At 39.1% G+C, this 27,707-nt stretch overlaps 1 protein-coding gene, 2 long non-coding RNA genes and 1 pseudogene across 5 annotated transcripts in view; 2 read left to right on the top strand and 2 right to left on the bottom strand.

Annotated features, from left to right (window-relative positions):
• Window positions 1–17: 17 nt before the first annotated feature.
• On the bottom strand, window positions 18–15,137 carry LOC136264139 (E3 ubiquitin-protein ligase TRIM71-like; annotated as a pseudogene).
• A 7,972-nt stretch (window positions 15,138–23,109) lies between these two features.
• On the top strand, window positions 23,110–24,758 carry LOC136264141 (uncharacterized). The gene is made up of 2 exons (XR_010704979.1): window positions 23,110–23,428; window positions 23,480–24,758. It is a non-coding gene; the product is annotated as an uncharacterized lncRNA (long non-coding RNA).
• LOC136264142 (uncharacterized) lies at window positions 24,652–26,232 on the bottom strand. The gene is made up of 2 exons (XR_010704980.1): window positions 25,861–26,232; window positions 24,652–25,813 (listed from the first exon to the last, which is right to left on the bottom strand). It is a non-coding gene; the product is annotated as an uncharacterized lncRNA (long non-coding RNA).
• A 733-nt stretch (window positions 26,233–26,965) lies between these two features.
• LOC136264137 (xaa-Pro dipeptidase-like) overlaps window positions 26,966–27,707 on the top strand; it is a 55,524-nt gene continuing 54,782 nt past the window's right edge. The window contains exons 1-3 of one of the 3 annotated variants that reach the window (XM_066058841.1): window positions 26,966–26,997; window positions 27,286–27,474; window positions 27,526–27,573. In XM_066058841.1, the coding sequence (XP_065914913.1) occupies window positions 27,403–27,474; window positions 27,526–27,573 (120 nt within the window). In that variant the 5' untranslated portion in view covers window positions 26,966–26,997; window positions 27,286–27,402. Of the gene's footprint in view, window positions 26,998–27,210; window positions 27,475–27,525; window positions 27,574–27,707 lie in introns of those variants that run through there. The other 2 variants (XM_066058840.1, XR_010704977.1) reach the window with 2 other exon arrangements.

Below are 27,707 nucleotides of genomic sequence, written 5' to 3'. Positions count from 1 at the left end.
TGAAGTTTGTGACAACTTACTATTAGTAATTACCATTTGTGCAAATTCTCTATAACTGTTACTATTAGTGACTACATTACTTAATAAATGATGTGACATGTAAAATAAACAATGTGTTTGTAAAACAACAAACTACATGTATGTATAGTATATTCTACTACAAAAAGACTGCTATAGCAAAAAGAAAATGTTACAAACATCTGTACTGAACAAGTTGTTGTTAATAATCAGAGAAAATCTGGATCCTCTTGTTGTTATTGTCACAGACATAAATACTACCATTTGGACTACAGGCTATTCCACGAGGATATGAAAACTGACCAGCACTAGAGCCACTGGATCCAAAGCAGTGTATGAAGACACCATCTTTGTCAAAGATTGATACACGATGGTTACCATCAGTTACAAATATAAAGCCATATAAGTCAATAGCCAGACCAGATGGATTGCTCAGTTGACCCCTATCACTACCTTGTGTACCAATCTTGTTCACATAGTTACCATCAAGAGTAAAGATGGAGATGCAGTGATGACCACAGTCAGCAACAAGTACCTGATTGTTATTGGTGACTGCTACATCATAGGGATTGTCCAAATGATCTGACCCAAAAGTGTTACTAAACTGACCATCACACTGGAACACTGAGATGCGGTTATTACTATTATCAGCAACAAATACTCTATCATTATACACTGTGATACCTACTGGATTGGATAGTTGACCATCACCTGATCCTCTATTGCCGAACTGTAGTAAATAGCCACCATTGATGTCAAACTTTTGTACCCTGTGGTTACTATTATCAACCACATACAAGTGGTTATTGGCATCAAATGCTATCCCTAAGGGACTACTAAACTGGTAATTTCCATTTCCATTAGATCCAAATTTCCTATTTAGTTTGTCTTGGCTATCAAATATGCACACACAATGGTTAGAGTTATCTACTACTGCCCACACACCATCCTTGCCAAATGCAATACCCCATGGGTGGCCCATCTTTCCATCATCATTCACTATCTTGCTAGGTTTATCTAGTGTAGTGTACTGGTGTACCTGAACACTGAGGGGACATGTGTTAATACTCTCCCCATTAATAGTTACTGTGACCTCCACCTCTCCAGGTTGGGTGGGTACAAAGGAGGCTGTATAGCTGCCATCTTGGTTGTCTTTAACTTCAGCTGTTATAAAATCTTCTGTTCTTGGCTTTGCTTGAGCAGCAATTTTGCTACCACCTTTTCTGCTAGGATGATGATTGTCATCTTTGGTTATAACAGTGAATTTTACCTCCTTACCAACCTGTCCATAGGCTGGAATGTATACAATTGCAGTACTAAATGAGGAATTATCACCATAAGACAGATTACCAAAGTACGGAATAGACTCCTCATATTCTTTGCTGAATTTCATGTGTGCCAATTCTATTGGTTTAGTGTTTAGGTGTTTGTAGCTTTTTTCTAATCTCTTCACATCTTCCAATACTTGTTTTTTCATATACAACACTTCTTGGTGATATGACTCATTTTTCACTACCTCATTCAATTTTTTCACACACTCAAGTTGTACTCGTACATGTTGAAGTTGTTGTTGTTGTAGTAAAACTGCTTTCATCTTTTGTGTTGATACTTCACATAGCTCTTTCTTTAGATCTTTTCTTTGTTGCTTTAATTTTTGTTCAAGCTGGTCAAAGTAAGTGTCTATTTCTTTTTCAACTATAGCAGCCTGTGATTCAATCTTCTTACTGGTAGAAGAGATCTCCTCCTCACTTGTGGTTAATTTTTTAATAATATCATCTACTGGTTTAACAACTTCATCCATCTTGTCTAGATGTTGCTTTGCCATCTTCTTCACAGAACCATGTTCATGTCCTGCATGTTCATTTGTAGTACAATAGTGACATACCAACTGGTCACATGTTTCACAGTAGAAAAGTAGATCCATATCATGATCTTGACACTGAACTTTCTTTGTTGACTTTAGTTGTAATTTGACATCTTTCTTCTCAGACCGTATCTCATCAAGCTGTATCACACTGACCTTGCTTGTCACTGCTGTACTTGTGATACTCATTACATTCCTGACACATCAGTGTAGCACAGTCACTACAAAATGATGTTACTGGACTCTTTCTAATACAAGCAGTACATAGTGTTTCCTCATTTCGATTTATCTTCTGCTTTATTGTCATGTCATCAGCAAGACGAGTGAGGAAAAGATGATTGGGTAACTGCTTCACTCCATCGGAAGGAACTTGAGTTGTCTGTTTACATACTGTGCAAATCAAGTCAGATCCTTCCTGCAACTTCACAAGGCATTCTTCACAGTATGAGTGGAGACAAGGAAGAGATTTTGGTTTCTTGTACAGTTGATGGCAGACGGGGCAACTGAGGTAAACGGGAATAATCACTTGATCAGCACTAGCATCCATTGTGTGTTTGAAACGCTCTGAAAATGTCACAATGAATTGTATAAACACATAATTACTTTGAAATTCCTTAATACTGCTTAGCTATAATAAACTAAAAACATGATATTTTAATGCAATGATATTATGTCACGAACAGTTTAGAGAGAGTCCTGGGATTTTTCAACAGGATGCTCTCAACATCAGGCTATAGGGTCTCCCCAAATTTATTATAGCATATCTTAAATGTATACACACACATACCCATCTGAGTGACATTAACATTCTTAACCCATAAACGGCCACTTCCACCATATGGTGGCATGGCATTCATAGAATAAACTTTAGCTTCGCTATAACTTGTAAAACATGTTCATAGCAAGATGCTCTAGTACTGAAATGGACATGCCATAGAGGTCCCATTTCTGGGATAACTGAATCCTTCCCAGACTAGTGCGAGTTTGTTTTGTAATAGCGTAAAGTGTAACCTGTTATAATAGGCGAATTAAATTATTCTTCGACTTAAAACCTAGTAGCTGATAACAAAGAAAGTGTTATACATCGATGGAGACAGGTAAAGTCGACAGTCGGCTGCTTTATCTCAGACGTGGCATGGTGGACACAAGTGCAGATATGCATGAGCAACAGCAGAAATGGGACAAACCACGAAGAAACTGGCTGTGGAATGGATCACACTGTAAGTAAACTGTATAGAATAGTTCTTTGGAGTGTAATACACCTTAGTAAATAGCTAGTTGGGATTCCGTTATTTGTTCGGGCTGGTTTTTACTGAAGTTCAGACTTTGTTGTTCGATAACTTCACTGTTATGTAAACAAAAACAGTACAGTTGACCTCCTTAGTTTATAGCGAGTATTTAGACATATGGTTACTAAGTAGTTCTGTGTATTGGATGGTTAGTATGATGCGATTCGGCAATTCGACCAGGGGTCCTGGAGAATTTGGCCGTCAATGGGTTAATTATGCACCTATCAATATTAAGCCCCACTACTCCCCTCCCGGGCATACATGGGAGGATTTGATATAATTTGACCTTAAAAATCGCCCCACTAGTGAGGAATTTGACTGTTCAAAAAGTTTAGCACTTGCTTGACTTGATTAGCTATGCACCTTCTGCAAGAATAACCTACTTTCCCAAAGTACACTACGTGGGGATTTGACTACTCATCATGCCCCATGGTTGGAGAATTTGATTTTTGAAAAAGTCAAATCCCCACCTTCCCCCCACCCTTGCCTGGGAGGGGGGTGGTGGGGCATAATATTGATAGGTGCATTAAGGTCAAGCAAACTTGTTTATCATTGTCGCCAGCATCACTGCCTCAAATTTTAATATTACTGTTCTTAGTCAGGTACTTGTATATTTTTGAATCAATATGACTATTGTGTTATACCAAAGTTGGTTCTCTAAGGCAGGAAAGTATGGATTTAGCTAAACTCCAAAGTAAATATTCCAAACTATTGAAACTAATATTCTAAACTAAATTCTCAATTTTTATAGTGATAGAAATAGATAGTCTTAGACCTTCTGTTTACATAATATGCACAGGCTAGTATTAGTGTTACATTAAATCACAGCCTGTAATCAAACATGAGCAATACTGCAGTACTGTTTACGCAGGGATCGCCCCAAAAGTGACATGTGCTACCTAAACGTCACCAGATCTACAAAAAGGGGTCTTATAGCCTTTCCAAATTTCCATGTTTGACGAGTTATAGCTCATCATGTGTTTAATCTATTGTCTTAAAATTACATCCAGGAATAGTGCTATGTTTGGAGTGTAAAGTGACCAATTTCAGGCTGGTATCATACTCACAAGTCAAGTTATGGATTGCCGAGTACATGCAATTGGAAAGGCTGTAAGATCCCTTTTTGCACATCTGGTCACAAATTCCACATCATCCTAGAGGCATGTTATGCAGCAAAAATTATAATATTAGTCCATTTACATCAAATACAGCATTAAAAACCAGAAAACACAGAATCACTAAAACTAAAATTTTTTGTCTGCCAGCTTGCCTGCCTGATCACAGTCGCAAGGCTGGAGGCGAAACTAAGCTGCTTAGTTTATGGTGGCTGTGCCCTGCTTTAAGCAGGGCACAGCCACCATATTACAACACAATAACAAGCTCACCAGTGGCTTGTGCTTTTTGGGGTTCCGACGAGTGTGTACTCTCTGTGTCTTGTCTTTTCCTTTATCACAATCAGGCTGGTTGTCGTCTTCTTCATGCAATAAAGCCATATCAAGGCTTAATTTTCTGTATCAACATTTCCCAGGCTTGGCAGTATATATAGATGCCACAAAAAAATTGTTTAAAGATTTAGTATGCACCCAAAACAAACCTCTAATTAACAAAATCTATACACAACTGTGTATGGAGAGCAAGGCAATTTTTACTTCGTTTTTGTATAGCAAAAAAGACTTGCTTAGTAGATATCTGTAACTTCATGATTGGATTGAGACTATGCCCATTAATGGAATAACAATGATTGACTACTCCTCTTAACATACGTCATGATGACCACACATCTTTATTATTTGATCTAGCTGTGTTTATAATGTTATTCCTAATGATATAATTACAATGTGGTTTTTGTATGGAGGTGGTCCAATGGCGGATCCAGGATGGGGCATTTGGGGCAAATGCCCCCCCCCCCCCCCCCCCCTTCAAGAAATTGCATACAAGATCGATATACTCTAATAGAGCAGTCGATTACTCTAATAAAGCAGTCACAATGTTCATGAGGCAGTGTAGCTTACCTATGAAGCTATAAATAGGATTTTATTTTACTTAACAGACGTGATATATTTGGTAAAGGATAACTAGCTATTATTGTTGTGACCCTTTTTTTTTTTTGGTCTTCAACTGTTTTTCAGCAAGGTGCCCCCCCCTCTTTCCAAACTCTGGATCCGCCCCTGTGGTCCTTATAAGAAGGTGGTTATAAAGAGGTGGCTACTAAACATGGGTTTCACTCTAGGATACATTTATATGACGATTTGACAATTTCCGTTTTACTGTTTCCAATTGCCCTTCCAACAGGCATGTTTAGTGCCATAATGTTTGCTAATTTGCAATCAGACAATAACCGTTCAATATCCAATTATTCCAATAACCGGTTTTAGTAAACCCTACAGGTTCACAGCGCTAATGGATTGTCATGGGAACAAACTTTGAAACCATCCATGACACATGAGTAGAAAGAGGCAGACTGATCTAAATTCAAGAGATCTGCAACAAGTTTGAATTGTTGGTAAAATCTGGACAAGGTAATGATATTATTGGTTCTCGATCACGCTCTAAGCGTCCTGGTGTGCCTCGGCAATAGATCTCGCCATTGCAGAGGGGCATCTACCAGTTCACTAACATTCCCTGAGCTTCTGTGGGTTCTTTTAGGTGTCTGTTCTGTAGATAAATTCTTTCTTTCTCCCTTCTTTTTGTTTTTCTTCTAGCTTGGTTTCCATAGAGACGTGTGGGTGGAAGGGAGTGCTGTTAAGGCTGGAGTAAAAAAAATGACATTATTAGAAATCTTGAATCTCATATAGATGTTTACAAAATTTCGTAGCTGGTATTATTGAGTTAGTTGATCCCGTGGAGTATTGCTAGATCTAATATGGTTAAAAGAATTTATTGCTATTATTTCTGTACAATATGAGTGCAAGAAGTGAGAAAGGCCAACAAATATCGCCATCACTTCTGAATAAAGCATTTGTGGAACAATCCATACGTTTCATTTGTTATACAGTCTGTTGTCCACCAATTATACATACCAGAGACAGTACACAACCTTGAAAGCTGGAGGATATCTTATTTGGCTACATTCATTGGTTTTTAGCTACTTACCATCCCATTTGTCACCAGCTGCACTGAGCTCGAGGTAAGAAGCCTCCCTATGAACTGTGTCGAAGCAGTACCTCCTACAACACATTGATGTTGATCATGAAGGGCCTTTTGATCCTCTCAATAGTCAAATACACACAGGATACAAGCAATCAAGCACCAATCAATATACACATCATGTTGACTCTCAGAATTAAAGACTTTATTTCTAAATAATCCATGAATTCAGCCCAAAAATCATATAAAAAATCTCACACCAAATGGAATAACTTACTAGTCTCAATTGCGTGTTCTTAAAACAATAATGATTGGCTAAATACTGGTGTTGATCAGCCATAAACATGATTATTCTACAACTATCACTATTACACATTCCTTGTGCTAACTCCTATAATGATGGCATATTGAACCACTCCAGTACAGGGTAGCTGTTATTACCGTATAGGAGGTTTTCACTACGAAGACATTACTTTTGCAAACAGTGACTAGCCACGGTAACTAATTTGTGCTTATTTTATCTCGTGTTTTCAACATTTTGCCCTGTAACTCAATATGTATTGTTGTGCCACCATGAAATGAAAACAAACTGCATATCCTTGAGAAGGCGCAGTAGGTGCCTCACTACTGTTGGGTCGTCATGCAGTGGCACATACAGTGGAACCTCGATTATCCGAACACCGATTAACCGAACTCTCGATTATCCAAACACCAAATCGACTGCTCAATTAGGGTATTTTGTCAAAAAGTGTATGCTTTATTAGAGTAGTTGAGCAAAGCTCAGTATATAAATGTATGGATGTTCGATCTTACGTACTTTCGATTATCTGAACACTCTTTCCCCCCAATTAGTTTGGATAAGGTTCCACTGTATCCCACTTTTATAAAATGCAAGTAAGTTCTCACCAATGACAAGAGTCCAAAATATCTTTATAAACATGGCAGCCATGTTTATAACTGCTTAACAATGCTTCCATCTCCTCTTTCAACGCATTTCTAATAATCAAAATAAAAATCAGCGGATTTTATTTTTGTGGATAGCTCCATTTGTGGAAATTTGTGTCGTGCTTTTAAGATCCGTGATAAATTATAGGTGCAGTAAAAACCCGCTATATTGTACTAAGGGTAAACAGGTTGCCAAAGAAAAATTGAGGATGCTCCTCTGTTATTGTGATACAGTAAATATATAAGGGACTGGTCTCAATCACGATTATACCAGGTACTACAGTGCTAACATAGCTGGAACTAGATGTAACATTACAAGATTCCAGGCCTTTTGTGTCTTGACACATGTTATTTGCCTGTATACAATTCCCTATACATGAAGATGTGGTTGTGAAATCATTCATGCCTATTGCTCGCTGCTAACATGTTTAACCTGCAACTACAGCCAACATAACCACAAGACAATAATTACTTCAACAGGCAGTAACTCTTTACTTTTCAATAAATTCTAGGTTTGAGTGACCAATTGAAGAACAGACATTTATCCATGTGATGGTTGCACTGTTAGTCTCTGCTACGTGTAGGTGTAGGCGAAGGATTGAATGACTGGCCAAATGCATTCTAGCCATGATTCGAATAGAGCAGTATCAACTGCTACTGAAACGTGTAAAGAATACAGGAAAATGTACTGGTTGTGCCGTATCACCTATACAATAATTACCTTATTAATATTTGTTATCTTCATACACTGGGACCCTGTTTGACCGATTTTTTGTTGGACTAACATATAAGAATGAATTCGATATACTGTCTTGATCGTTCCATAAGGTAGCCAAACTGAACTGAACATTACAACTGACAATAGAGGTAAGCATAAAGGTGACAGTAATATCTTGGTTTGGTTACAAAAGAGATAAAGCACTTCCTACTTCAAGTTCACATTTAAAATTTTTATATTTTACATTAGAGATGACTACAGACCTGACTCTTACCCTGTACCCAGTTGAGATATCCACATAGCTCGCTTTACCCAGTAGAGGTAACCACAGACCTCCACAACTCTTTGTTTTACCCAGTAGAGGTAACCACAAACCTCACTTTACTCAAAAGAGCTAATAACATCAAATGCATTTAATCATGGTTCAAATACCCTGTGCCAGGAGCAATACCAACTGCTACTGAAAATGCATGAAAGAAGACTGACAGGAAAATGTATTGATTGTGCTGTATTTTAAAACCTGCACAATAACTACCTTATTGAAAGTTATAACATGTTATCACTTTTGTATGTACACTGGGATGCAGTCTGAGGTAACCACCAATATTGAAGTAACACAAAAGGAATGGGTGAACTCAATATACCGTTTTTTTGATTTTTCATATTTTGTAGCTAAACTGGACTGAACATTACAACTGAACAATACAGGCAAGCACTCCCATAGTAAAAAAGAAAGGTGATGGTACCATTTGGTTTGGTTACAAGGGAGATAAAGCAGTTTTTTACTTGAGTTTTACATTTGTATGTTCATGTGTTACATTAAAGATGACTGCAGCTGAAGACCTCACTCTTACCCTGTACCTAGTTGAGGGAAGCCTCTACCAAGTTGAGGTAACCACAGGCCTCGCTTTTCCCAGTAGAGGTCACCACAATCCTCAGTAGGGGGAGGGTGGGGAGTCATAATCTAAAATACACTCCCAACATGTTTCCAAAACCACCCAATCGACAACATGAAATGCTATCAAAACAAGCTTCCAGCTCAGCACTGCAATGACGACAACACAGATGAAGCAGTGACTACATGTACAGGCAGCCACACTTTTAATTGTAATGCATGGACTCCCTTTTGTAACAACCCTAGCAACCACTCGTACTGTCTGACATATTAGAGCGTTTGGCTGCAACAGTAATATTGTACATTATAACTTACAATACCAGACCAACTCTACAGGAGTGTTTCCTTGGCCAGGGTTATTCCTACAAGTGTACTTCCTTCCTTGGTGTGGGGTACTTCCTTCTTTTACTTACACTATAATCCTCTTTGGTTAGTTATATCCTTGTCTGACTGTTGTTATAAACCACAGGCATGTTGCCTCTGCTTATCTGGGCATTCATTCTCTTACATTCTTCTCTCTGTCATGAGTCACAGTCACTGCCAATATGCTGGGGATACTTTTGCAGGTTCGTCTGCTGTAGCTGATTAAAGTGGCACTACGCTGGCTGTGGAGCTAGAATGATTTTTGAAATAATTAATATCTTCCTGGGCCATTGGCAGGGTAGCAGCTGAACCTGCAGCTTAGGTGGGTATGCTGAAACAAAACGGGTGCCTCGGGTTGTACTAGAAGGATTCCACTCTTGCATTCTTCTGTGACTTCCGCTTTTTTTCTTGCTCATATTTAAAAAGCCATTTAATAATAGTGTTATTAATGCTGAGGAACTGCTTCCTCTTTCTCAAGAGTCAGCAAGTCAAATGCGGTGACCAAGCAACGCTCACAACTAGGCACCCAAAACCAGATTATCCAGCTATACAGGCACACTATTCTTTGCGGTTGTGAGTACCATACCAGTACTCTGAATACCAGCTATCATGTACGCTGTTCGCCAATTAACTCAGTTTAAGTTATTAAACTTCACAATTCTTTATTGTGCATTTCCCACCATTCCAAAGGGTTTGTTTCAAGACCAACTTTGAGGTACCAAAAGTATTGATCAGACTCCTAATTGCCCGTTTATGAATGTGTTAATCTGAAATTTGTCTTCTCATCTGTAGTGGGCTCCAGTATCTTAGCTAACCAACTCTTTTTCCTGATTTGGTGAAGGCTCTAAACTTTACTCATTGTTTTCATGACTTGCAGCATGTTCATCATTTTCCTCTTCGTTATCACATCTATCCCATTAGTTTTTAATATCATTTTTTACAATCTTCTAGTGTAAAGTGCTTGCTATTCTAGACACGTGAATTGTGGCTATCCCATTGGGGACCTTTGAGAAGAAACCATACTGCAACAGACTAATGGATTTGATTGTACACACATTTTCAAGTTGTAAGTGAACAACATCTTTGTAAATGTTATGTGCTTTCACACTGTCATTAGTAGTTGTCCAAGCCATCATAGAACACGCTACTATACCTTCACCAATTCTCAAGGCCACAGACGTCTTTTACCTACACAACTGTGATCTAGGAATTTTAAGTTCGATTAGGGATCATAGAAAAAAGTAGGGAACAAAGTCGCGTACACCTGCAGTTACACTAGTGGACATTTAAAAATTACCTACACCTACAGATATACTAGTGGATATTTAGCTATCCCCAATTCAGTAGTGGGTATAGCGATTAAACGTCCACTAGTATATCTGCAGGTGTAGATGACCCCCCTTGTTTCCATACTTTTTTTCTATCATATCCCTAATCAAATTTAAAATTCCTAAGTTTTCTTATACTTGTTTTGTTTACTTTTTTTGTTAACACATCAAAAAAAATGGTTAACGTTTGTGTGCCCCAGCTATCAAATAGTAAAGTGGCCATTTTACTTCGCTTTCAGCTATGCTTAGCCTGTTACACAGCACTACAAAGGAAGAACAGTAGGAGAAACATCTCTGTAATCTATCCAGTCACCATGAAAAATACAGACAATTTGCATGCCCCAACTATCAATTACTGACTCAAAAGTGAAGACAAGTGGCGATATGTGTTGCTTTTACCTATTTCAGCTTGTTACACAGTGATACGAATGGAGAGTAGTGTCTGCAATCAATCCAGTCACCATGTAAAATATGGATGATTCCTGTTTACAAATGAGAAACTATGCATCGCACTACTGCAATAGACACCTTGGGCTGTTAGCAAAAAGAAATGGGACACAAAGGAGGACAATTGTAAGTCCTACTGCAGTATGCCAAAAGGCACATCTTGGGATGAAACAATGTCACACAGTGAAAAAAATGAAGCCTGTAACCTTAACCGTTATTGAGTTATGCTTGTTTGAAGGCAGGTAGTCTGTGGGCAGGCAGGCAGGTGGGCAGGCAGGTAGGCAATAGAAAATTCTATGAATAAAAATTTTGTAACTAGAGTGAATTATCGATTATCGGGCAATATGATTTTCGAACAGTTACCACTCACTTCATGGAAATCCAACAGCTTAGGTTATTGTACTACAAAGTAAGAAGCAATTATCCCCCAAAAATCAGATATGTAGGATTAATATTGTAAGAGCTGCAGCTACTATTTTTAACTCCTACATAAAGGAGATGCACGAAAAGTGATAAAATGAAGTAATGAGAATTAAGCAACCTCCTGACCATTCCTATAATTTATGTTAGTCTAGGTGGCCCACCACAAATACCATCCTAAAATATAAAAGGCTTACTTTTTTCTACCTTATATGGGTGCACAAACATGTACACTTATGCTGAAATTCCACTACTTTATGCACTCATACAAGGTAAAGCCTTTTAATTTTTATGGTAGTATTTGTGGTGGGTCACCTAGACTAACAGGAATGGTCAGGAGGCAGCTTTTCACTAATTCATTGTTTTCACTTGCATCTCCTTCTTGTAGGAGCTAAACGTACAGTGTGCCAACGAGATATCCTTGGAATCAACTTAAAAGTAGAGTTTTACACATGCAAGGTATATATTTACCAGTTCCTGTGCTTTAGCACTGGTTGCAGAAACATACAACCTACTGGTGAGCATGGCTAAATAAAAGGTGTCTGAAAATACTGCCAAAAATTGTAAGGTTCAAACTCTGGCCTCCATGCTAAAGATATTGAAATAATTTTTTGGTCATTGATATCTAATAAACACAGGTATAATACAAATTTGAAAAAAATTGGGTTCTATCAGAGTGGATTATAATGGTCAGCCATCGGACATTTACCGACCAATACCACCCAATTACCTATGAACCTGTCAAGGATGGCCGGCTGCTTTCCGCTAAAAAAGATCGATATACTCTAATAGAACAGTTAGTAACTCTAATAGAACAGTTGAACAGCTGTTTAAAAGGTGTACCTAAAAGGTTCAATAAAGCAAAAAAAGTCGCTGACTTGGGGGAATCGACCTTGCACCTTTCAATGAAGTGCAATCTGCACCATTCTCCAACATGTTCACACATTGTTTTAGTGGCCTCTAAAGGGGTTTTAAATGTACTGCAGTAAATGACAATAATTTATAGATGCAATTGGATCACTACATATCAAATCATCATAATGTTATTATTACAGATTTATTGTGTATGTGGCTTAACAATGTAACAATGTCATGGCTGTTGAAGTTTTGGGGGTGTCAAAATACTCACATCCAAGCTTTGAAAATCTTAGGGGGTATGCCCCAACTTGGCATGCTTACGCATGCTGCTAAGCATTGCCACACAATGTCAGATCAACAAGACTAGTTATAATCCTCTCTGTTTTCTATGCAATGTTCAAAAATGAATAGCTTTGTTTGAACATTGCATTTTTCAGGGCAAGCATACTATTAGCTGCAGCTCTCACACTATTAATCCTACATAATTATGTACCTGATTATTGGAGGGTAATTGCTGCTTAGTGTAAGCTATTTTGTGGTACAATAACCTAAGCTGTTGGGATTTCTATGAAGTGAGTGACAATTGTTCGAAAATCATATTTCCCAATAATTGATAGTTTACTGTACCTATTGGAAGCATTTAGGATCGTACTGAAGGCACTTTTGGGCTTTTAATTATTACTGCCAAGGCACCAGGATAGTATTGTGAAGCTGGTTTTTGTGTGATATTATTGGCCAGAAAAAAGTCCAAACCTCCATAATCCCTAATATTAATATTATGTTTACAGACAGTCCAAAGATTTTTCAACAGGAGCCTCTCAACACTGTACTTAGCCTTTTGTAATTCATGAATTATTTTGTAATTGGGTAATTACATTGCAATGCACTGCAAGGTCACAACAATAATAGCTAGTGATCCTTTACCAAATATATCACGTCTGTTATGTAAAATAAAATCCTATTTATAGCTTCATAGGTAAGTTACACTGCCTCATGAACATTGAGACTGCTTTATTAGAGTAACTGACTGCTCTATTAGAGTATCTCGATCTTGTATGCAATTTCTTGAAGGGGGGGGGGAATTTGCCCCAAATGCCCCATCCTGGATCCGCCATTGCACTGCTAAGGAAGCGTAACTCTAACAAACCACTTTAAACTGTAAATTATGCACAGAAGTATCTTCTCGGTTGTTTTATAGTGTATCTATCATGTTTTTCTCATGTGGATTATTTTGAGAAAGCCTTGAGCTTCCGTTCATTTTCCTTCGCATAAGTACAGGCCATGCCCCTTTTGAAGGGATTCGTTATTTCTGGCGGCTTGCAAAGCCAAACATGTCATTTAAACTAGGCATGCACCCTTTGGCCGGCTGTGGGTGCATGCTTGGTTTACTGAAATATTTTTCATAAAAATGTGTGTGTTTGTACCTATCTGCCTATGTTTGTCCTTACGCACCCACGTGGGCAAAATTGTTACGATTGTAATGAAATTTATTAGGTTAACTGACATAAAACTAACTATAAGTGGTTTTATAAGGAGGTGTGATGTTTGCAGATCACTTGGTAGCTAGCTATAGGTGTTTAAGTTGGGTTGGGTTTTATTAGAATTTACATGACAAGTGACCAATTGAACTCAGCATTTATATACCAAAGTAACATCAGAAATGTCGCATCTAACACCTAACCTAAGATCAAGAGCTTTCCCACAAGTGAAATGCTGTTGCAGATGATTTTACAGTCCACTGAAAAAGTCCAACACCGGTAACTCTGTGGCTAAGGCAGACAATGTTAAAGTAAAATTTCAAAAATCTTGCACTGGTAGGACAGGCTTATATGTAGGCTGTACAGGTATGTACATTCCAAGATTGTGCATTCATTTCAAACTTTCAAGATAGTCTCAGTGAACATTTAGATTCAATAATATAGTGGGAAGAATCTTGTCATTGGTGCCAAGTCAGTCCAATCAATGCTGCTCAAAGACAATGACACATGCAAGCTTGAAGCTATGTGGCTAAGCCTTTTCCACCACTGTGTTACTGTTACATGATAACACAAAATCCTGTCTTCTGCAAGTGCCAGCAATTACGTTATAGTGTAAATTATACCAATTATTGAATGAGGTCCACATAATTTGTACACACTAGGGTAAAATAATCGTGCATTTTGTGAATTTGAGTGTAATGTTAACAATCACATACCGTAACATGAATACTAGTTAGTTGTAGCCATACGTAGCTGTGACATGTTTGATATCAGACCAGACTATAGCGTAAACTAAGTTAATTCTTTGTTTATTGTTGTGCTGCTGTGGTAGTCTTATTACAACAGAGTTTAAGTGCATGGGTTGTATACTTGTGACATAGCCTCGTGATGTGTCAAGACGATTGTGGGATTTGAACTGTTCCAGACCCTTTTTTCTTGCTACACAATGACAAAGAGAGAAAAAGCAGTTTGGCCACGTGAGACTGTTTGGTTCACTAATACTCATGTGATATAATGCAAACTGTCCTCTGCTACTGGGCCCTCCATCCAGCTGTGGAGGGAAGATGTCTGAGAGTGTGTGTGAAAAATTATACAAAAAAAAACAACAAACAAACAAAAACACTCAAGTGACGATCAAGAATTTCGAGGTTGAAACAGGCATAATTTACAGCATTTGGGCCAATATGAACGCGTAGCCAGACGTTATCTAGCACCTTTTTATGTGGGGGTGGGAAGAGCGGTCTGGCTACGCGAGACTCTGAATACTACACTGAAACAGTAATACCTGCTGTACAACAGTCACTGTATATCCGGATAAAACAGGTCGGAAACTTTACGGAAGATCGCCAAACTGGAGATGAGTCTTCAGCGAGGTCTTAGTGACTTGAATCCTTGGTGAAATCGCCGCCCAAAATAAACGATTCAAGGAAATCGGATATTGTAACGTAAATTCTCGGCTCCTTGATAAGGCTCAGCGTTTTTCTTTTTAAAGCTCAGCGTCGATTATAATAAATTGTAAATGTAGAATTCGAGGTAGAATGTAACGTTGGGAACACTGTAGAATGACTCATGATGAATGCATTGCAGGGGCGTAGCCAGGATTTTTTGAAGGGGGGTTCCAGCACCAGCATTGAGTTACTAGAAGCAGGGGTCTGGGGGCGCAGCCCCCAGCCGCTGAGAGACTTTCAATATTTTAATAAATCAAAACTCAGCAAATTGCTATACTTTATGCAAAAAGTACATTAATTATGATGCATTAAGTGCCCCTGGGATGAAGGTAGTACTAGACTCAGTAAAGTCACCTAGTGGAAACAGACAGCATAACACATAGAGACACATATAGTAATCTGTAAGTGATGGTTATATCTCACTGTGGTATAGGAGCCATGAATCCACTGATACAAATGACAATCAAAACAATATAACTATACAAATATGCATAGCATCAAGAGTTATTATTAACTCTTGATAGCATGAATTCATTTTGCATAACTTGACACAAGTGATAAATTACTGGAGCTCTATATCTTTAAACAATGCACACCAAAGCTATAGCAGTATAAGGTCATGCTAAGTTTTGCATTTAATGTTGGAATGTCTGAAAAACTTCATATGGACATGGATATTTAAATGCATGTTCTATTAGAGTATACCTGACTGCTCTATTAGAGTATACCTGACTGCTCTATTAGAGTATATACCTGACTGCTCTATTAGAGTATATCGATCTTTTTAACAAGTTTTGAAGAGGGCTCATGTTACCTCTGTAAATCCTTCCCTGAGAGATGAATGTAAGTTTTATCAATTGTTGTGCTGTGCCATTAGCTACACTATATTGCTCACTCATTTTGTCCTGCCACACTAAATGGTGTGTTAGGATCCTGCTTGCAGAAGTCTAAATTTTACAGGGGGGGTTCCTGAACCCCCCGGAACCCCCCCTCCCTACGACCCTGATCATTGTAGCTACTGTCTTACAGCTCATCCAAGATACGGTCCAAGATTAGCTAGCAAGAGGTCACCAGGTCTATGTATTTTGTTCACGGAAACTGTAAGATGAAGTACCACGCCGGAAGCACTCCGAACGAGTAATCCCATTCTGGTGAGTGGTTGCAGCTGACAGGATGGTTTCAGTTGCACTAGTGGAGGCTTGCTTGTCAAGACTGAACTTGCAAGTGAACTTGTCCAGGCCGGCTTTGAGGCTGCCAGTGACTGCCAGTGTCCTTTTTTCCCTCCCTGTTGGTCAAGTTTGTTGGAGAAGGAGACCGGCGTTGTCGTTGTTATGTTTGTACGTGGCAGGTAAGCAACCATGCAGGACCAGCCACTAGATTGCCGGTTTCAAACACAAACTGACAATCCAGGTATGGCAGCTCTTTAGTCTTCCCAATTCTATTTTAAGTCAATTAACAGCAAGCTTTCTCAGCTGCAGAATCTTGGAACAAAGCAACTTGATATTAAAGCTGCGAATAACTTGCTAAGCACCCATCTGATGTGCCCTCACAGTCAGAGTCCCACATGTCCAGCGCACACCATAGAAGGAAGAAGAAGCAGCAGCAGCAGAGGAGGAACTTTAGGGGCATGGTCTACCTCATGGAGACATTGAGGAAATGATGAAGGTGAGAGTATACTATCTATGGTGAGATGGAGCTATCTTTTTTTATTACTAGTGTATCTGGTACTTGAAGGTCAACTTGGGTGTTGTGTTCTTCCCACACAGTATGGACATCTTATTGTTTGTGATGTGTATACTATTCAAGATGTGAGTGGATATCCTAAGGTAAAAGGTGTGGTAGTAACGTTGAGTTAGATATACACCACATGGTACAGAATGTTCTACCCAGCCGGGTTTAGAACTAGCTACAAGGGTGGGTTGTGTCCTACAATTGAACCAAGGACGAGACCAAGGATTTATTATAATTATGGAATTAGTAAGTTGATATTATATTTTCCACAATTACACACACATACTATAGCCATTGGCCCATGGAGGCATGTTAGCTAATCCTGCATGCCCTTGCTAACAAAGAGGCGCTAGAAAGACACTGGAAATGTGGTGGGGCAGGGGATAGATTTTAAGGCATGTAAATTATCTGTGGTGGATTTGTTTTCAGATACATATTATTAAAGATGTAGTGATCATAGCTACTGGTTGTGATCTACTAACAGATGTCCTTTGTATTGTGGAGTAGATCGAGGCCTGGATGAAGAAAGGAGCCAGAGCGAAAGTGTGGTTACTTGATGACTACAGAATTGAACTACGTAGCTATACTGTGTCATTAAACTTTAAATTAATCGAACTATCCAAAAAAGTTTTGTCAGATAATGGACAACTCTAAAGTTTTAGCTTGTAGCCTCAAGTGGTCACGGTATCAATTGTAGTTATAAGTGCCTGCTCGAAAACGAGAGCAGGTATTCTAATCAACAAGCACTGTGCTGAGAAAAATTGGTCTGGCCACGCGATACTAATAATAAAGACACTAAATGATTATAATATGATTCATTACTCGCAAGATATAAAAACTGTTTCCTAAAGATTGTAGCTATGTAGCTACTGAGCTATATGTATCACATACTAAACAGTATACACTATAATCCAGAGAATGATAGAGAAGGTGCAACGAAGAGCTACCCATCTTCTCCCACAACTACAGTGATGCACAAAAAAGAGTAAACCACTGACAGGAACTACCAAGAAAAATGTTGTAAAATTGAGCAAAAAAGAAAGCTTGCATTCCTTGAATGCATGGTGGTCAAATCTGATATAAGCAGTAGTGCTGTGAACCTGCAGAGTTTACTAATTGGAAGGTGAATAATTGGATATTGACCAGTTATTGTCTGATTGTAAATTAGCAGACATTATGGCACTAAACATGCCTTTTGGCCTTAGGGTGGTATCAAAGTGACCATCAACATCCTGCCTTACAATAACAGCTATTACAAACACATATTTACACATGCTTTGAGGTTATGTTGTGATGTTGTGAACCACCAATTATTGACTAAGAAGCCTTTTAACTGGTTTTGCCCACCCACTTGGTAAACCATAAATTACCCCTGCTGACAAGTGTCAACACTAATAAGCAGTGCATGGCTTGATATGAAGTATCAAGCTGAATGCAAAAAAGTATATAGGATTTGAACCCATGCCCCCAAAATGAATGGTACATATATATCTATATAGCTCAGCCGTAATATGTGTGGCCTTTGACACACTGTTACAACACGATGAAGGAATGACCTGGGCTAGCAAAAACCTGGCGGTAAAATGTCAGTCTGACACATTTTGGCAGAAGCTTTTGTACTTATGACAGCACATGATACTATGTACATGTGCAGTATTAAGAACACTCACCTTTGTTTACTTCGTACCACACTAAAACTACAGCACTTTTCCCAACTGCTGCACTTGTCCCCACCCCAAGAAGACCACTTGCCAAAGAAGAGTCTGGCTTGTGTATATTAATCTAATCAAATCTAGTCTAGCATGCATTAATCTAATCTAGCATGTCCCAACCTAATCTCATAGGCCAGGTCCTTGAAACTCTCAATACTTAGTATAAACGTCTGCGTCTTATACTAAAAGGTAAGATTGTGGATTTGGCCTGCTAAGCTATGTTGCATGGGGCATACAAGCTAATCTCTATGACTATATAACTCTGTATTAGACCTTAGAGCATGTGTACAACACTACATGTATATGGTCTTTGGCATGCTGTGGAGCGCTGGTCTAGTCCTTCGCATGTGCGCATGTGCTGTGGAGTGCTGGGTATGGAAGCGAAGACTGCTATAAAAACAGCGTTAGGTATGAAAAATAATTGTATATAAATGTAAAAGTGCTTTTTGAAAATGTCTGTGTCCGACCGTATCTGCCTTTTCCAACTACCCAAAAATTGTTGGGTGGCTAAAAAAAAATGAAGGAGATGGCAACACGTAGGGTTAAGCCCAGCAGTGCACAATTTTAAGTTGCACACAGCAATGTGAATAGGGCACTAAGTGAGATACTGTATAGTCTAAATATTTCAAGGTTGAGCAATGTTGCTAAAAATAAATTTTTCGTGGATTTGCAAACACTTTCAAAAATGTATTAGACTATATTATATCACACACAGTACTATAATACTGTATAGTAGGGACCAAAAAGGAATGGGCGGGCCCACAAAAAAATCACCTAAAACCAGCCTCGATTTTCCCTAATGACGATCAGGCAGTATTGGTTTGGTAAAACTAAGCCCAAACAAGCTTTCAGATTGACCCGAAATACTTTCAACAAGTTAAATATATATATAAATGGAATTTTCTACTGACTGACTGATTCCTTCAGACAAGCATAACTTGATAACGGCTAAGGCTACGGGCTCGATGTTTTCTCTGCTCAACGTTGCTTTAGCCTGAGAGGTGCCTTTTGACATACCGCAATACGTACAATGCATTCTTCATGGACTTGCCAGTGTCCTCCTTTGCGTCCCATTCATCTTGGCTGACAGTGAAAGGTGTTGATTTGGCTGTAGCACGTGATGGCTTCCCTTCGTAGCAGAAATTGTCCGTAATTTTCAAAGTGGCTACTTTGATTGCAGAGATGCTTTTCGAACAGTTCTTGATTTGTAACTGGTTGAACATAGCTGATAACTAAGCGTAATGGATACTTCACTTTTCTGATGATAATTGGTAGCTGGAGCATGCAGCGTCATTTCTTTTGATGCAGTATGCATGAGTATTGATACTGAGGTATTGGCATTTGATGAGATCACATGACAATACTACTCCATTACCATAGCTTGCATATACTTGTGTTTAACATATTTCTTTCTGAGTGGCAATTTTTTATAAGACATACAATTTTGTTGTGTCTAAAAGTCCAGCAAATCCAGTTTGCGAAATATGGGACTTTGTAAAATGTAATAATTTGTAATAATTCCGACCAGTGTGCATGACACTGCACTTTATACACAAATGCTTAATTAGCCCTTAGGCAGTTGTGTAATTAAATTGGTTTGTGGATGGATGCATGGTGACTGAAACTTTTGTCAATAGTTCACTGTAAAGACTCCTATTGTAAAGTTCAGTGTGAGGAAAATTTGGGGAGTAAGCGGTGTTTCACCAAACTAAAATCCACCAAGTCATTCGTCCAATACAAATCTGTATTAATTTATAGTGTTGTTTTGGTTCTAAGGTACTAGAACTAAAAGTAGTTTTAGTACAGTAATTTTTAGTTCTAGTATACTAAAACTTGAGATGTTTTGGTTTTCAAACTGAAACAAAACTATTGGTTAAAAATTACCAAAACTAAATCGAAACTTTTGAGGATTTTTGGTTCAAAAACTAAAACTAAAGGAAAATGTCTTGAAGTTTTAGTTTAATATTAGTACTAAATTTAGACAAATCTGTATTAGCTACTGACAAGTTTTTCTCTCCAAAATCCTATTGTGGCAAATTACCAAAGTTTACTCCCGACAAACTGCGGCCATATGGTATGTTTGGACTGGCTATAGCACTGCAAACATCTCTGATGGAACAAGATTGCAGGATGGAATGTACACATAGAAGAGCACAAAGTGAAAGCAGTTTACTTTAAGGAGAAACTGACTGTACATTGTTTCCTGTATTGTTGGGTAACAAGCTGACAGTAGGGACTAATGTATTTCATGGACTGGACTCATGGACTGGACTCATGGACTGGACTCATGGACTGGACTCATGGATTGAGCTGGAAACAGCTTTTAAACAATAATCCAGGCATTATCCATCTCTTGCAACACTGGAGACACCATTATTGAGCTACAACTGCTGATACTGCTCTTCCTTACAAGTCATGAAGGTAGTGCAGGCACTAATTAATTAGAATACACTTATGATATGCGTGTTCTAGTAGTGATAGAGCGTGATAGAGGTTATTGTTGTAGTGTAGATGTTTTCCTTCCTTGCTTCAGTACTTAGCACTAGTGTTAGGGCTGTAGCTAGCAGTGATGAGCTAGTTTATTTGCATAGCTCCATTACCTTATGCTGCCTACTTGCTGAGAATAATTACTGGCTCACCACTACAGCCTTAACACTAGTGTTAAAGCAACAAAGGAAAACATCTACGCTACAGCAATAGCATCTATCATACTTTATCACAACTACTGTAGTACACGTGTATCGTAAGTATATTTTAATTAATTATTGCGAGTGCTACCTTCTTACATATGGTCCACAAGAGTAATACTATTAGTAATTATGATTAGTTTTACAGTTGCCTTAGTAATTCCAATAACATTGTGATTGCTTACAGCTTGTAGTACTGTGTTGCTATTGACTGCTACCGTATAGCCGGAAAGTTTGGTGAATTTGGCGAGTGAACGATGTTTCGCCACACTAAACTCCGCCAAATTGTTTGTCCAATACAAATCTGTATTATAGCTCCAAAAATTTGCCAAACTTTTTTCTCACCAAAATCCTATTGCGGCAAATTTGCCAAAGCTGCCTCCCACCAAACCTCCCGGCTATATGGTACATGTCCAGTCCAGCAAATCCAGTTTGCGAAATATGGGACTTCGTAAAATGCAGAATATGGAATAGTGGAATAATGGAATAAGCAAATTTTATCTTCTCCACATTATGCAAAGTTATATACCTACTCTACAGTAATTAATTATTTACCTTGTAACAGCTGTATGTGGCATGCCATGGAGATAAACAGCAGCTGGGTGAGCATTAAATAGGACAAACACACAACGAATATCCTAGAGCGATTTACTTTTGCTAAACTTACTTACCTACACTCCTTGGTTCAAACCTTAAGTGTCTTTTAAGCAACCACTGGACTCCACTTACCTTGAAAGTGTGACTCTAATAAATGTGGTTGGATAAACATGAAGGCCAGCTAGCTATACTTTGTCCTAAGAATAAAACTAGACCTTAGTTTTGTAGCAATATCAATTAAGGAGTGCAGGTAAGACCGTTTAACAAAGGTGCTGGATTAGTCTCATGTGCCAGACGATTTGTGTGGGGTAGTAAATAAACTGTCTGGTCACTGTTGCACACTTTCCAGTGAATTCACTGGAATGCAATTAGATTACATCATGGTATTGTTTTGTGCCAAGGATGATGTAATAATCGTTCCAATCACCTCTGTGAGCAGACTAAGATGATAAATTGTACTGGTAATGATGACCTGGTGATGTATTCAAAACATTGCTAAAGATCTTCCTCAACAATTCCACCCTTTCACAAATCCGTAGTGAACCATAATTGTTCTTATACCAATGCTTTTAAGAGCTCTGTACTAGGGAAACAAAGATCCTAAGCCCATCGCATTGTTAAGTTTTTGAAAAAGCAATCTATATCAGAGATTCAGTTCTTTATTACACTAAGAATTTCAATTATTAGTGTTTGTTTCATCAGAGTCTGCAAAGTGATCTGATTGGCTCTGCCAACATTCCAGCAGTGGTCACAGAATGTGTGCAGCAGTGACCAGACAGTTTATTTGCAGTCCCCACACAAACCGTTTGGCGTGCGAGACTACTGCTGGATGGGCATACAGGAATGCATTATGTGGAACTTTTCCAGTGTGTGTCACTCAACAGACACAAACACACACAACAGCAAATGGACAATCACACACTGTTCACCTGTCTAAACACTTCATCAGTGTCAGTACAATGTCGTTGTTGCTGTTCTCCACCTTGTAACACTACTACTGCTCCCTGTGGACATTGCTCCTCCTTCAGCTTACTGCACAATCGTTCCCGGTTGACTGCAAACAGTTTCAGAGGTACCTTGTGAGTATCCCCTCCAAGATGAAGACATGCATATGGCGGCCTACATTGTGGCAGGTTTGTAATCAGCGCAGTACTATACGTATACTAAACTCACTGGTCACTGGATGCCATCATTATAGAACTCTGCACCTCCGGTTTATCCATAGAGCGTTTTCATTTCCATGGTAACGAATAATGACGTAAAGGGCACACCTACGGTCGCCATATTGTTGAACCACGTTGCGGTAGTGATTGTTGTTTTTACAGCGTTTGTATTGTGAATGCAATGGTTAACTGTGCTATTGTAGGCTGTTCTAGTGACAGTAGCAAGCCTGGAAGGAACAATTGCTCGTTTCACAAGTTACCAACCATAATCAAGGACCTCAAATGGTGGAAATAACGACGGAAAGGAGAAGAGTTTGGTTATAGAGACGATTTGCAATGTTTAGAAAATGTTTATGTTTGCAGTAATCATTTTGAAAGCGGTAAGTGCTACAAACTAGGTGTGTTGTGCTGTACTAATTCATTTTATTTAGGTAAACCAGCATATGTTATGAAAACGTATTAACCTAGGGCATGACAAGGTCAATGTGAGTACTTTTCAAGCAGCTAGTGATAGGGCAATACGAACTGAACAGAGAAGGCAAAGAATGGAGGAAGCTGCAACCTCATCTTCTGTTGCCTCTTCCAGTGTTGTTGCACAAGTATCAGAGGAAGATACTGGCTGTGTGTTTGTTAATGAGGGTACTCAAACTGATCGAGGAGTGTTGTGTCACAGTAAAACGGTGCAAACAACTCCACCTTAGACTTGTGATGTTGGGGTTCAGACAGATGACTGGAATTTTTTCAATGAGAAGGTTTTTTTGTCAGATGATTCCAAGGTACATTACTACACTGGGCTCACCAAGTGCGCACTGCTGCTGTCAACATTTGAGTTTGTGATGAAGCCCTTTTGTAATGGAGAGAAACGAACATTCTACTGGTGTTCATTCCTCATAGTTCTTTTAAAGTTTAAAGTTGAGGCATAATCTGGGACTGCAAGACCTCGCATATAGATTGAATGTATCACTAGCTACTGTGTCACGTTCATTCCATGCAACACTAGATGTTATGATGGTACGTTTGCTGTGGCTTATAAAATGGCCAGAGAAGGAGCAGCTGTGGAAAACTATGCCAAACTGCCTGCTATGGAACTAAGGTAGTGGCAATTGTTGACTGTTATGAGATAAAGATTGAAACACCATCTCATTTAGTAGCTAAGTCAGCAACATGGTTGCAATATAAACATGCTAACACTGCTAAAGTGTTCATCTCAATGTGTCCACAAGGAGTAACTACCTTTGTTTCATGTGCTTGGGGAGGAAGAATAAGTGATAAACACTTGACTGTCAACTGTGGCTTTCTTTCAAAATTATTGCTGGGAGATATTGTCCTTGCTGACCGTGGTTTTGACATTGATGAGGATGTTGCCAGAATGCAGGCAACTTTACAAATACCCGCATTCACACATGGATGTGTGCAGTTGTCTCCACAATATCTTGAGAAAACTCGCCAACTGGCAAATGTCCGTATACACATTGAGAGGGTGATAGGTGCTACGAGGCAGAGATACTCTGAGTTGTATCCCCATAGACTTTGTGAAACCTAAGGAAGATGGAGAAAAAGCTACTATAGACAAAATTATAATTATTTGTTCAGCATTAAATAATTTATGTAGTAAATCTGTAGTTCCTAATAATTAATATCATTACATGACAAATACTGTAACTGTACATTAATATAATAACATTATTTCTTTTGCTTCTTCCGTGTAAATTGAAGCAACTTACGACAGTTTGCACAATACCACTTGTTGGCACGTGGAGGATTCTTCAGATTAAGGCACGAGAGGTGGAACCATTGACCATTTTCAATCATCATTGTCACATCCAACCATCTCTCTGCTCTTGTCTTCCTTGCAGTAGCAGTAAGTGTAAGTATCACTAAAAGCTGAAGCTGCTGCAGTCTGTGCTGGCATAACTTGTTCTCGAGAATGCCATTTTGCCAGCGGTTCTGGAAGAATACATAATTCAAAAAAATTAGAACTTTTGTCAACTATGTCTTTGATCAGGTGTTCATCTTGAAATATTCTCTGGATTGAGATGCTTGCATTACCATCACGAAAAGTTGCAACTACAAAATCAGTAGAACACACAAAGAGCTGAGTCTGTACTTGATAGTAGTACATGTGTGTTTTCAAAATGTTACCATCATCTTGAATGTAGGGAGCTGATGATGGTTCAACATCACGAACGCAATAAGGGCACTTGACTTCCAGTATCCCTATTCCAGTGCAGCATTCACACTGGATATTACCATCCGGACTAGCCCCAATGAAGGGATATGTGATGCTAATAATAAGCCCACTTTCCTTGCAAACAAAGCCAGAGTGAACATCTTTCATGATGTCTACATATGCTGACCTTGCTGAAGTCTCGTGTTCACACCCCCACTTAGTAGCCTTAGAGGAGAAATTATTTATCTCTGGATAACAAATTTGTCAAATCAGGCAATGAGTCATTGTATAAATGTGCTCTCCTTTTCCTATTGCAGCTAATAGAACCTTTAGGCTTCGTAAATGTTATGTCCATTATTCGAGTATAAGGTATCGTTTCCACTAAGCGCGGCTCCTTCCACACACAACCTATCTGTGTACAAGTTGTGGAAACCCGTGATGCCGATTCAAGATAAAATAAAATAGCTGCAACATGGGAACAAACTTCACCAAGGCCTGCCATGCAGGTGCAGTGACCTGCCTCAACTGTGCCATCATGCTGACATGTCACCTAAGTGTTCACTGGTGGATCATTAGCACGCTGGGAGTGTCTCAACTACAGTACATATAAGTGAAGTGATTGCATGTGTAGCTAAAATTTACCTTTGCTACTGCATCAAACTTTTTGTCAAATCGTTTTGAACCCAGGTAGTTCAAGAATCCGCAAAGGAAGTACTTGTACGCATCAAGAGTTTTATGAGCTTTAAACCGTTGTGAAGTACAAAAGCTGTGTCCCAGAACCAAGTAGTTGAAGATATCTGTGTTCGTGACAGGTGGAAAAACGCCTTTCATCAATTCAGAGGGTGGAATAAATACGGGTCTTGAATTCCAAATAGCTTCTCGAGGTACCTCCTCTTATTACTGATAGACAACTCCCGAGCATAGTCACTTAATGGCAATTCATCAGCCGCCATATCCGTAATCACGATCCAGTTCCGGTTCAACAATATGGCGACCGTGGGTGTGCCATATACGTCATCATTCGTTACCATGGAAATGAAAACGCTCTATACCCACGTGGCCACACTCTCAATTGTTTAAGCACCTGTGCGTTAATTCGATCTCGTGCGCGTTTAATAAGGCACCTTACGATATGTGCTCTTCAGCTGCAGGGGATCTGCACTGCTCTAGAACTTATCTGGTACATGTACGCTGAGCCTGAGTGCTGCGTGAGTTGGTTACGCTTTGTTTATAAAAGAAATTTGCTGTAAGCCGCCATGTCTTCACCTAGTCTCGTGCACAATTCACACAAAAGCTAGGAGGGGATACTCTGTACTCTCACAAGATACCTCTGAAACTGTTTGTAGTCCGTGAACGATGGTGCAGTAAGTTGGAGGAGGAGCAGTGTCCACAGGGAGCAGCACATGCAATCAGCGGCGGAGGAAGTAGTTGATATGAGGGGGGGCTCCGTTGAGCTGTTTGGTATTTAAAGGTGAGACTAAAAAAAAAAAAAAAAGGTCACAACCAACTCACAAGAGCTTTCCACCTCACCAGCTACCATTTCTAGCTGATATTACTACATAAAAATCCTTACATAGCTCGCTACACACTGACTACTTTATTAGAGTGACTGCTCTATTAGAGTATCTCGATCTTTATCACGGTTTTCAGCCCCACTCCAAGAAAGATAATTTCGGTGTGATATCATTCTGAGGGGGGGCTTTAGCCCCTCCCCCCCCCCCCCTCTTTCCGCCGCCTATGCATGCAATAGTACTAGTGTTCAAAGTGGATAACAACAAAGTTCGCATTGTGCATACACATTGTACTTAGTAAGAAGTATTGGCTTCTGCCTACAATTGTCCTTCTCCCATCTACCCACCTGGCCTAAATTCATTGCTTGCAAAGTGGTTCCTTGGCTTCATGAAGGGTTGGGTTGATCCCGAGGTTGATCCATCCTTCGATGAGCAACAGAAAAAAAATGTGTGTGCGTGTGTCTGTAGTGTAGTTAGGTAAAATGTCTACTTGACTGAGTATTGAATATGAATGTTTCTTAACAAACGAATAACAAATATTCATTATTTGTTTCAGCCTTAATTTCCATTGGACATTTGGTGTGTAGAGGCAGACTGTTTTGGAGCTGTTGAAGTAGACACAGGAAAATCAATTTTGTTTGTTCCTCGTCTGCCACCAGAATATGCAGTCTGAATGGGAACTATTCATTCTCCAGAACGCTTTAAGAAGAAGTACCAGGTGGACCAAGTCCACTACACTGATGAGGTAGGTAGATGAGGTATTGATTGTGGTATAAAGTTTTGTTGTTCACTATAGATATCCAGTGTACTGGAGTCACTAAAACCATCAGTACTACTGACTCTGGTAAGTGTGTAGTGTAGCAGTAGTCTCCTGTGGCCGTACCATTTTTCTATGTTACGGAGCTTATTGATTACAATGGAACCTGTTAATCAGGACACTTGATCACATGAGAACACCTGGACACTTGTCAATGGTCC

The sequence above is a fragment of the Dysidea avara genome, chromosome 8 (assembly GCF_963678975.1).
Source record: "Dysidea avara chromosome 8, odDysAvar1.4, whole genome shotgun sequence".
Taxonomy (NCBI): domain Eukaryota; kingdom Metazoa; phylum Porifera; class Demospongiae; order Dictyoceratida; family Dysideidae; genus Dysidea; species Dysidea avara.
This window is presented reverse-complemented; position numbering and strand designations above follow the sequence as displayed.